The 12,684-nt window shown below is 43.9% G+C and overlaps 1 protein-coding gene across 2 annotated transcripts in view; it reads right to left on the reverse strand.

Moving 5' to 3' along the window:
* The window catches only part of PPP1R16B (protein phosphatase 1 regulatory subunit 16B), a 108,080-nt gene that overhangs the window by 68,864 nt on the left and 26,532 nt on the right, over nt 1-12,684 (reverse strand). The window contains exon 2 of one of the 2 annotated variants that reach the window (XM_073606419.1): nt 11,661-11,980. In XM_073606419.1, coding sequence (XP_073462520.1) covers nt 11,661-11,916 — 256 coding nt within the window. In that variant the 5' untranslated portion in view covers nt 11,917-11,980. The remainder of the gene's footprint in view (nt 1-11,660; nt 11,981-12,684) is intronic. The other variant, XM_073606418.1, reaches the window with a different exon arrangement.

Raw genomic sequence — 12,684 nt, forward strand, 5'->3', positions numbered from 1 at the left:
CTGTCGCCAGTAAGGGACTGGCCGCCTAATTACCAAGGACCACAATGATTAACTGAAGTAAGTACCGGAGCAGTATTCTCACCAACTGGTGAAGAATCGTGAAACTTCAGTGGTTATCAAGCCAGGGACCCAGCCAGCAGAGGTGACGCTTGCAGAGCAGCCTTGTGTGTAAAAGCCAGGGACCAAGCAGGCCAGTGGGGTGAAGCTTGAGAGGTATCTTGAGTGCCAAGCTAGGGACCCAGCAGAGAAGCGGGGGTGACGCTTGAGGAAGATACCACCATGAAGATTGGAGGAGCTCAAGGGATTCAGTGGCAGTGAATCAGCGGGTCTAGTGAAAGACCAGGAGCTCAGTGGGTTGAAGAACTACAAGGAGAGATTGTAGTGAGAATGAAAGGAACTGGTACGTTTTGTGTTAGGAACTATTAAAGACTGTTGCCATAGGAGACAGCATTCCTGCACGTGCAGATGTGGCATCTTGCTGAATGCCTTTCCCTGCATGACTGTCCTCCTATTGAAGTCTCGGAGTCTGCCAATTGAAATTGCAACTACCTAAGGGTGTCCTGGCCCTAACCCTCTTTCCCCCAAACGTTTGTTAAGAGAAATAAACTCTCTTTTGCATTCAGGAAGTGTCTGGCACCCAATGACTTTAATCATCTTGCACCCACCGTGCCTCACAACCCACCATATACAGAAGGATGTCAGCTATCTCTGGTCCTGGAGGTTCTCATTAGACTGAAGGAGACCTGGGACCTTGCTACATAAGCACTCTCCTACCATGTTGTATGGTAGCCACCTTTTGAACCCTATACCTATGTTGCACATGTTACATTATCATGCATTTAGGCTCGGTTCACACTGGGACGACTTGGGATCCGACTTGTCGCCCCTCAAGTCGCCCCAAGTCGCCCCAGAAAGAGATTCACATGAGAGTGAATGGGAGCGTCTTAAATGACACTACTGAAGTCGCTCCGACTTCAGAGCGTACTCCCTGTACTACTTGGATCCGACTTGGTAGGCGACCTGTACCATAGAAATCAATGGAAGTCGCCTCCAAGTCGGATCTCTCTGTAAAGTCAAGCGACTTTGCAGGGAAAACCCCTCCCTCCCCCCTCCCTCCCAGAGAGCTGATTGGCCACAGGCGAAGTCGCCTGTCATGCAGGCGACTTCAAGTCGCCTTGTAATTTGCTAAAGTCGCGTCGAAGTCGCGTCGAAGTCGCGTCGAAGTCGCGTCGAAGTCGCCGTGCAAAGTCGCGCTGAAGTCGTGTTGCCCCAGTGTGAACCGAGCCTTAAAGTGGAACTTTAGTCAAAAAATGAAGTCCTGCTAGATCACTTCAGGCTGGCCCCTTTTGCAGTTATAGCTATGTAAAACATTAAAAATAAGTGCCTATACTGTTTAAAATTTAGAAATACACCATCTCACCCTGTTCTGCACATGCTCAGTTGCTATTTTTAGGAACTTTTATGCACTGACGAATTTATAAAGACTGATCTGCTGACAGCCTTAATGCAGAATTAAACCAGTGAGAGGAAGTCTTAAGGCGTCAGCATACCAAGACATTTTGGAAAATTTCATGCTCCCAACTTTGTGGGAACAGTTTGGGGATGGCCCCTTCCTGTTCCAACATGAATGCGCACCAGTGCACAAAGCAAGGTCCATAAAGACATGGATGAGCGAGTTTGAGGTGGAGGAACTTGACTGCCCTGCACAGAGTCTTGACCTTTGGGATGAATTAGAGTGGAGACTGCGAGCCAGGCCTTCTCGTCCAACATCAGTGTCTGACCTTACAAATGCGCTTCTGGAAAAATGGTCAAACATTCCCATAGACGCACTCCTAAACCTTGTGGACAGCCTTCCCAGAAGAGTTGAAGCTGTTATAGCTGCAATGGGTGGGCCAACTCAATAACGAACCCAATGGACTAAGACTGGGATGCAGCAATATGGCAATATAGTGTATGTTCCTTGCTAAAGATCATTATTTTTTATCAAGTGTGCCAAACACATTTGTGCAGCCAGTTGATCCTACATGACCACACAGGGAATCTACTAATCCAGCACATGGCAAATCCTAATTGTTTTCCTTGCATTTAGTCATGTGATGTGACATTACAGATTACATGACCAAACACAAGAGATGCATAGCAATGCACATATCTTCCTCCCTGCAGAGCTGTGTGATAAGTGTGGGCAACAGAAGAGGTTCTAAACTTCCCTGCAGCAAGGGTCATTCTGAATATGTATGGGTCTGCTGGCCTTTTAATAGCCATCTTATCCATAGCACAGATCTCGTAGAGAGAAGATGTTTCAGTTCAGTTTTCGGTGCAAGATAAAATCAGGACAACATCCTGGCCCATAATCATGAGATCATTACTCTGAAATTTTATAACCATCGAAATACGAGATACAAAACCAGAGAATGCATGAGCTGTATTTTTATTAGGTATAAAGTCTGGATCTTCTCTTTATAATAAATGGAGATCCGGTACGCAACTCTCTCAAACCCGCCTGCACCAGTTCCTAACAAGCCAGCGTAACAAGTTCACTAAGGTTTATTGGTCCATAAATAGACAGGTGTCCTTGTGCTTCCTTAACCTTTTCCTTCTCACAGTGATGTCGCAGTGTTACATACCTGAGTGACCCACCCAATCACCTTTGTAATATTGCAGCTTCGACAACATCACGCTGGCATTTATGATCCATCAAAAACGTATTATTCCAGCAATTAGGACAAGAACATATGTCAGTAACAAAGTTATTATCACTGTACTTGGCTGACTGTTTGGATGTAGAGATATATACTGTAGGTCACTGGAGCCTAACAATAATCAGAAATGTCAACTAACCAAACCTCTGTGGTCCTCCCTTTCTTGTGATATATGCCATGTGAATGTTACAGCACTATTTAGTACTACTCTTTTCAAGAAGAGCATACATTGGAATTTTCCGACATTTTTGAACGACATTCAAATAATAATAGCGAACCCGTCAATTTGTTCAAAATAACAAAGGCAGCAAATTTTAGGACCTTGATTGTGTGTGTGTGTATGTTTTTTGGCACTCTGGGGTTCCCTGAATTCTGAAATCAAGCTATACAAACGATCTTCCTCCCCCTCCTGGAGCTAGGTCCCACCTCCACCACCCAAGAGTCCATTGACAGAACCATAGGCGTGCGCACAGGGTGTGCCGGGTGTGCACAGGCACACCCTAATCACCCTGTGCAACACAGATTCCCCCTACTGCCCTGGCTCCCCACTCCTTCCCTCTGCAGCACTTCTGGCTTCCCTCCTCTCCTCTCCTGTGGGATGTTGCTGCGGAGATGTTTTAGGATGAGTGAGGGAAGGGGCCAGTAAATACGTATTTATCAGCCCCTTCCCATTCTGAATGAACATGGTGAGTTATGTGAGTAGTAGTGAGTAGTGTGTGTTTGTTAATGCAATAGGCTGTGCACACCTATGGACAGAACCTTTTGTCAGCAGAGGCTGAGTTGTCAAAGTATGTCCAAAGCAAGGTGACAGCAAAAAGATCAAGTAGTCAATTGAGTCTTCACTAAAGTGGCCAATGTTGCTTTTGTTGGCTAGGATTATTCATACAACATGCACCATTCTCAAATGGAGAACAGAAGATTTAATTAAAGTGTTTCAGCCAAGGAAGCTGCCATCTTTGCCTCTGTTTAATCTACAACTGCCATGTGACTGCATATGTGATCAGTTATGACACCAACCTTTGGATGGTTGGACAGTTTGGTTGAGAGTACAACCAATGGGAATGCTACATTTCCGGCACAAGCCGGAAATGAAACTGTTTTATGGATGGGTGTACTTCCGCTTTAATTGTTTACGTCATCTCTAATCCTGCTCACTTGTACCACATACCCCCCCGGGCAAGAACTAATAAGATATATTGGGCCGATGGCCCTGATTTGTAGATATACAATATTCAGACATTGATCACAGTGGTTCCTACAGTCAGTGACACATGCTTGGTATTATATAGCCACCTGCTCTCCAGTCAAACCTGTGATCACTGCATTCAACAGAAGGAAGTCTTCAAACACAGACTTCCTTTTCAGGCTCTGTAACGGCATGTGACTAAATTAAAAAGCTGTAGGGGAAGCTCATGTTGGAAGAAGATAAATAGGTGTTTAATGTTTCACAATGCCCATCAATCACTGTAGCACCAAAGTACTCTTTGCATGATATACATTCTTTAGCTCACAGAGATCTATCCCTGCCATGAAAGGACTACTTGGTTGTATTCTTCCCCTAGACCAGTGGTCTCCAAACTGCTGCCCGAGGGCTGGATGCTGCCCTTTGCTTGCCTCTCTCCGGCCCTTGGGCACCATTTCTCCCACTGATACAAGGCACTCTTGCTCCCGCTGACACCAATGATGGGGCATTATCCCCCCCACTAGCACCAATGAAGGGGCACTATTCCTCCCACAAGAGGTAGAACTACCAGGATCGCAAAGGTTGCTCCAAGACAGCAGGAAGGGGGTCTACTGCAGAACACATGAAAGGGTCCCACTGCGGCGTCGTAAATAAAGGGCCCCACAATTGGAATAAAGGAACCCGGGCTCGGAGGGAGAGGCCTCGGGACCAGTGGGTCAGGGGGGCCATGCATTTTTTCTTTTTTTTTTTTGCACCAGGCCCTGAAGGCTCTAGTTACTCCTCTGCCTCCCGCTAATGCCAATGATGGGACATTGATTATTTCCACTGACGCTGGGGTATTTTCTACTCCCATAGACCACAGACAGGCCCCCTTAAAGTCTGAAAGACGACAAATTGGCCCTTTGTTTAGAAAAATTGGAGACCCCTGCCCTAGACCGAAGGTTTCAAGTCCTAGCCTGCCACATACATTTGCAAAAAAATGTCTGGCTTGCAAATCAACTTATTAGCCTAAAATCCTTATTTTTATGTGTCAGTATTTGTCCTCTAGTGGTGCTAAGCTAGATCAGTCCGGAGAGTCTAAATGCATGCCAGCCAACGAGAATAAGGGCATCAGAAAAATTGGACCAAACTCACTATTATAAATTCTAAGTCACTATGTCACATCTGCCGTGATGTCATCTGCCATCTACACTTGCAGTATGACACATGCACACCAAGAAAAATCTCACTGTTACCACCTCAGTCCAGGAAATGTTAGTTGTGTCCGGTCATAGGCTTTTAATGTATTCATCATTTTAAATTCCAGTATAAAATAGCTCTGTTTAAAATGAAATATCACAGACTGCAGTGGCCCAGTTCATTACGAGGTCATTTATGATGGTTAGGGGCAACTATGTACTCCACATATTGGATCAAACACCCCACTGTGATGCCACCAGAGGCAGCGATGAGTCAGGCTGCTGATTCCGACACACATCAAACTTACCGCAAGCACCTAAGCACATCTCAGGTTCATTATTTATAGCACTCATCTGTATGTACGTACCTCAGCCACATCACTTACAAAACTAATCCCTACAGAATTGTAGAGCTTGAAGCACTAACCCTGTCATGTCAAGCTTACCACTGATCAAAGCGTACTTCAACTTTATCACATACACACTGATCTCAACACAACTCAGCTCCACATTTCATCAAACTACTTATCACGTTTCTCCATTCTACTGGACAGAGCGCACATTCCTACAGTTACAGTGCCTTGAAAAAGTATTCATACCCCTTGAAATTTTCCACATTTTGTCATGTTACAACCAAAAACATAAATGTATTTTATTGTGATTTTATGTGATAGACCAAACAAAGTGGCACCTAATTGAGAAATGGAAGGAAAATGATAAATGGTTTTCAAAATTTTTTACAAATAAATATGTGAAAAGTGTGGCGTGCATTTGTATTCAGCCCCCCTGGGTCAATACTTTGTAGAATCACCTTTCACTGCCCATTCACACAGCTGCAAGTCCTTTTGGGGATTTCTCTACCAGCTTTGCACATCTAGAGAGTGACATTTTTGCCCAATATTCTTTGCAAAATAGCTCAAGCTCTGTCAGATTGGATGGAGAGCGTCTGTGAACAGCAATTTTCAAGTCTTGCCACCGATTCTCGATTGGATTTAGGTCTGGATTTTGACTGGGCCGTTCTACATGAATATGCTTTTATCTAAACCATTCCATTGTAGCTCTGGCTGTATGTTTAGGGTCGTTGCCCTGCTGGAAGGTGAACCTCCGCCCCAGTCTCAAGTCTTTTGCAGACTCTAATAGGTTTTAATCTAAGATTGGCCTGTATTTGGCTCCATCCATTTTCCCATCAACTCTGACCAGCTTCCCTGTCCCTGCTGAAGAAAAGCATCCCCACAACGTGATTCTGCCACCACCATGTTTCACGGTGGGGATGCTGTGTTCAGGGTGATGTGCAGTGTTAGTTTTCCGCCACACATAGCATTTTGCTTATAGGACAGAAAATTTAATTTTGGTCTCATCTGACCAGAGCACCTTCTTCAACATGTTTGCTGTGTCCCCCACATGGCTTCTCACAAACTGCAAATGGGAATTCTTATGGCTTTCTTTCAACAATTGCTTTCTTTTTGCCATTCTTCCATAAAGGCCAGATTTGTGGGGGGCACGACCAGGGCTTTTTTTCTCAAACAATAGGTGTTGGAACTTAACCACGGCCCCACAAAACCCCTCCCCCTACACACACCCTCCAAATCACATCAAATAGTGGGTATGGTCAGTCAAATTTCCCGAAAACAGTAGGAGGGTCTTAAAGGGGCATTAAATACCAGGATTGCATTACATACAGAGTGCAGAACTGTCACTTGTAAACACAGAAACCAGACTTCTGTGTTTACAAGCGATTGTGGTGAGCAGGCACCAGAGGGTCTGAGCCAGAGGTGGTGGAACTGAGTTCCACCAAGTTCCCCCTGAAAAAAAGCCCTGGGCACGACTAGTAGTGTCCTGTGGAAAGATTCTCCCACCTGAGCTGTGGATCTCTGCAGCTCCTCCAGAGTTCCCATGGGCCTCTTGGCTGCTTCTCTGATTAATGCTCTCCTTGCCCGGCCTGTCAGTTTAGGTGGACGGACATGTCTTGGTAGGTTTGCAGTTGTGCCATACTCTTCATTTTTGGGTGATGAATTAAACAATGGTCCCTGAGATGTTCAAAGCTTGGGATATTTTTCTTATAACCTAACCCTGCTTTAAACTTCTCCCCTGACCTGTCCGATATGTTCTTTGGCTTTCAGGATGCTTTTTGCTCACTAAGGTTCTCTAAAAAACCTCTGTGGGCTTCACAGAACAGCTGTATTTATACTGAGATTAAATTACACACAGGTGGACTCTATTTACTAATTAGGTGACTTCTGAAGGCGATTGGTTCCACTAGATTTTAATTACGGGTTACAGAGTAAAAGGGGCTGAATACAAATGCACGTCACACTTTTAGATATTTATTTGTAAAAAAAATTGAAAACTATTTATCATTTTCCTTCCACTTCACAATTATGTGCCACTTTGTGTTGGTCTATCACATAAAATAAAAAAAAAAACATTTACACTTTTGGTTGTAACATGAAAAAATGTGGAAAGTTTCAATGGTATGAATACTTTTTCAAGGCACTGTAAAGCTTCAAGGTTCAAGCATGTCTTTGCTTTATCATATACAGCACATACAGGTGACTGAGCTAGGCTGTTTGCACTATTCAGGTTTGGCTAAACCTCCCTGGCGGTATTCCTGAGTGTAGCTCGGGGTTCATTTTCATTACCATTAGCTAATAAAAACACATGATCTGTCATTCCTCTCAGAACAGAACAGGGAAGTGTGTGTTTACTCGTGATTTATTATATTCGTGATTTATTATCATATAATTTATGATTTCGTGTTCCAAACTTTATCATACCCAGGATATCTACTAGAATCTTGTTTGGACAGATTTAAAGTGATTGTAAACCTTCTTGTTTTTGTTTTGTTTTTTTAAATAACAAACACTTACCTCCACTGTGCAGTTCGTTTTGCACAGAGTGGCCCCCGATCATCCTCTTCTGGGGTCCCTCGGCGGCTCTCGTGGCTCCTCCTCGCATCAGATAACCCCCTAGGAGAAGCGCCCTCCCAGGGGGTTACTGTGCGGGCGCGCTACCAAGTCCAGCATTGGTGTCTATAGACACGAATGCCCCACCCCCGGCGCCCACATCATTGGATTTGAATGACAGCAGCGGGAGCCAATGGCTGCGCTGCTATCAATCTATCAATCTATCCAATCAAGACGGGACCCTGTGCAGAGAGGGACAGCGCGTCTCTGCCGAGGGAATTATAGGTAAGTAAAACGGGGGGGCAGTCACTGCCAGAAGTTTTTCACCTTAATGCATAGGGTTTACAACCCCTTTAAGTGAGTTATCCCTAAGAATTACAGGCCTACAATACAAAACGCCAAATTTCTATGCAAAACAACGTACCACTTTGAGATTCAGAAATCTGACATAATCATACCACCAGGGAGGCTACAGCGGTATAAAACCCCAAACCAAAAATGTAGCATATTGCAGCTTCCCGATTCTTAGATGTGAAGACTGCATTAGTTCTTTTTAGTTCTGTTTTCAATTTTTTTTATTTTTCATTACCGGTATATTATATTTTGTTTTCTTTTTTTTTTACAATTTCTTTTTAACATACTTTGACCAGAACAATATAATGTTACTATGGTACCATTGTACTACATTCGGCATCTATAGACGCCGAATGCTGGACTCGGGAGTGCGCCCGCAACAGAACCCCCCTGGGAGGCCCTTCCTTCTAGGGGGTTATCCAATGTGGGGAGAAGCTGATAGCACCGCTGAGGGACCCCAGAAGAGGAGGATCGGGGCCACTCTGTGAAAAACGAACTGCACAGTGGAGGTAAGTATGACATGCTTGTTTTTTTGTTTTGTTTTTTAAAACACGAAGCTTTACAATCACTTTAATGAAATTGACCCATTCAGTTTGTTTTGTTGTGATTAGCTGTGATTGGCCACAGCTGATCACATGGGACATATGGGCTGTGATTCCTTAAAAGGAAGCCATCCATTGTTTACAACTGTCATGTGATCTGCTGTGATTGGTTACAATGGTCACATGGTACCGGCAGCGTGCCGCTACAGTGATCAGTTATCGGCTCTGTTCGGTTGACGTCATACGACGTCCAGCTGGATCGACGAGAGGCCCACTCAGCCTTCAATTGACTAGGCTGGGCGGGAAGTGATTTAAGTTGCTGCAATTACAGGAAACACTTGTCAATTTGCCCCACTAACAGTATGCATATATGGGGCCTCCCGAACGTGAGTCTTTTCTGTGAGGCCTCCCAGTGCTCCCAGCACAGAGACTGGGCTCTCGTACTAACGATAAAGACCCAAAACTCCCAGTTCCTGGTCACCTGATCATTGTGATAGCCTCTGATTGGCTATCACTGTGATCAGTCACCGTGCATCCAGCCCCTGTGTTTTCCTTCTCTTCTGAATGGAGAGGAATATAAATTGTTTCTTTCTCTCCTTGCAGGGGAGAAAGATGTAAACAAACAAAAGTGTGTAAAAAAAAAATATATATATATATATAGCTAAAACAAGTTTTGATCTAGGTTAGTGACAGGGTCAGGGTCAGTATATTTTGGGCAGCATTTTTAAAAATAGTAGTGTCAGTGTGTTTTAGGTAGGATTAAAAAAAAAAAAAAAAAAAAAAGCAAAGTGCTTTGTTTTTTGGCCCTAGTATGGATACAAACAGCATACACTCTATTACCAAAAGTATTGGGACACCTGCCTTTACACGCACATAAACTTTAATGGCATATACATACAGTATCTCACAAAATTGAGTACACCCCTCACATATTTGTAAATATTTTATTAGATCTTTTCATGTGACAACACTGAAGAAATGACACTTTGCTACAATGTAAAGTAGTGAGTGTACAGCTTGTATAACAGTGTAAATTTGCTGAAAATAACTCAACACACAGCCATTCATGTCTAAACTGCTGGCAACAAAAGTGAGTACACCCCTAAGTGAAAATGTCCAAATTGGGCCCAATTAGAAATTTTCCATCCCCGGTGTCATGTGACTCGTTAGTGTTACAAGGTCTCAGGTGTGAATGGGGAGCAGGTGTGTTAAATTTGGTGTTATCGCTCTCACTCTCTTATACTGGTCACTGGAAGTTCAACATGGCACCTCATGGCAAAGAACTCTCTGAGGATCTGAAAAAAAGAATTGTTGCTCTACATAAAGATGGCCTAGGCTATAAGAAGATTGCCAAGTCCCTGAAACTGAGTTGCAGCACGGTGGCCAAGACTATACAGCGGTTTAACAGGACAGGTTCCACTCAGAACAGGCCTCGCCATGGTCGACCAAAGAAGTTGAGTGCATATGCTCAGCATCATATCCAGAGATTGTCTTTGGGAAATAGATGTATGAGTGCTGCCAGCATTGCTGTAGAGGTTGAAGGGGTGGGGGGTCAGCCTGTCAGTGTTCAGACCATACACTGCACACTGCATCAAATTGGTCTGCATGGCTGTCGTCCCAGAAGGAAGCCTCTTCTAAAGATGATGCACAGAAAGCCCACAAGCAGTTTGCTGAAGACAAGCAGACTAAGGACATGGATTACTGGAACCATGTCCTGTGGAAAGAAAAACTTATTTGGTTCAGATGGTATCAAGCGTGTGTGGTGGCAACCAGGCGAGGAGTACAAAGACAAGTGTGTCTTGCCTACAGTCAAGCATGGTGGTGGGAGTGTCATGGTCTGGGGCTGCATGAGTGCTGCCGGCACTGGGGAGGTACAGTTCATTGAGGGAACCATGAATGCCAACATGTACTGTGACATACTGAAGCAGAGCATGATCCTCTCCCTTCGGAGACTGGGCCGCATTGCAGTATTCCATGATATGATAACGACCCCAAACACACCTGCAAGAAGACCACTGCCTTGCTAAAGAAGCTGAGGGTAAAGGTGATGAACTGGCCAAGCATGTCTCCAGACCTAAACCCTATTAAGCATCTGTGGGGCATCCTCAAATGGAAGGTGGAGGAGCGCAAGGTCTCTAACATCCACCAGCTCCGTGATGTCGTCATGGAGGAGTGGAAGAGGACTCCAGTGGCAACCTGTGAAGCTCTGGTGAACTCCATGCCCAAGAGGGTTAAGGCAGTGCTGGAAAATAATGGTGGCCACACAAAATATTGACACTTTGGGCCCAATTTGGACATTTTCACTTAGGGGTGTACTCACTTTTGTTGCCAGTGGTTTAGACATTAATGGCTGTGTGTTGAGTTATTTTGAGGGGACAGCAAATTTATACAATACAAGATGTACACTCACTACTTAACATTGTAGCAAAGTTTCATTTCTTCAGTGTTGTCACATGAAAAGATAGAATAAAATATTTACAAAAATGTGAGGGGTGTACTCACTTTTGTGAGATGCTGTACATATATGTGTAAATTACTGCACTCAAATGTGAAATTATTTATATTTTTTTGTTTTTATGGCTTTATTGCTGCATTGCAGATCTTTAAGCAGTTGCACACATTGTCCCATTGACAACAATGCACCTGTATTCAGATCCAAAAACAAAAAACACTTTATAGCTACAAATATGGCGTTTTTTTCTTGCCCGTGTTCATCCAAAAGACTCTTTGATAAATGAATGCCATTTTTGTCTTATATCTTATGTACAGTATCTATCATCCCATGTTACTGTGTTCACCTTCCTCTGGGTCGTTCCTCAGGCAGGCCTCATGGAGAGTCACTCGAGAAGGAAAGGAAACTCTTTTGCTCCTGGTGGGTGTCTTCCTTCTGGCTTTCTGCTGACGTCGCCTTCTGTTGTCTTCCTCCCTCTCATTTTGCACCCACCTCTTCAACTGCTGCTCTCTCCGTTTCTTTGCAGCACGCAGTCTCTCTAGAGTAGATGCCTTCTCCAAGAGCTGCAGTTCCGCCAGTAGATCCATAGGCTTTGTGGCCATATTTAATGTCAGGGCAGCAAAAACTTCTCCTTCTGAACAAGCGCAGGAGACCTTGACATATCTGCTGAACAAAGCATATTGTGAGATCCTTAGGATAAATCAAGATGTAAAGAAAACTGTAAAGCTGAACTACACGCAAGAAGCTAAATATACAAATAAAATACATATAAGGGTTTTTTTTTTGGGGGGGGGGGGGGGGGAATGCATGTGATCAGCACAGGGCCAATCAGCAGGGGGGAAAGGGGTTCTGCAACCTCATAGGGCAGTCAGGGGAGAATGAAAACTCCTCCTACAAGCTTAAACCAGACATTGATAAAAGCCACAAGTCTGGTCTAACGGCTGAAGAGAAAAGGTATTTAGCAGTTTATATTTACTAAAATAATTGTATTTCCATGTTCTGTGTATGGTAGGAGACCAGATATAGTGAATTCAGGGTCCTGGGTTTAGTAACACTTTAATGCAGTAAAGTATTAATTAAAAAAATAATTAAATATTATTAAATTCAGCTAGGGTAAGTACCTAAATTGTCTTGAAATCAGCTCTTGGCATTCTTTAGACCAATGCTTCTCAACCTCAGTCCTCAAGTACCCCCAATGGGCCATGTTTTCAGGTTTTCCTTTATTTTTCACAGTTGCTTTAAAACAATATCAATGACATGGTATTGATAAGAGCTATTTTATCTTAGGGAAGTCCCCAAAACATGACCGTTGGGGGTACTTGAGGATTAAGGTTAGTAACCACTGCTTTAGACCAGTGTTTCTCAACTGC

The sequence above is a fragment of the Aquarana catesbeiana genome, linkage group LG12 (assembly GCF_042186555.1).
Source record: "Aquarana catesbeiana isolate 2022-GZ linkage group LG12, ASM4218655v1, whole genome shotgun sequence".
Taxonomy (NCBI): Eukaryota; Metazoa; Chordata; class Amphibia; order Anura; family Ranidae; genus Aquarana; species Aquarana catesbeiana.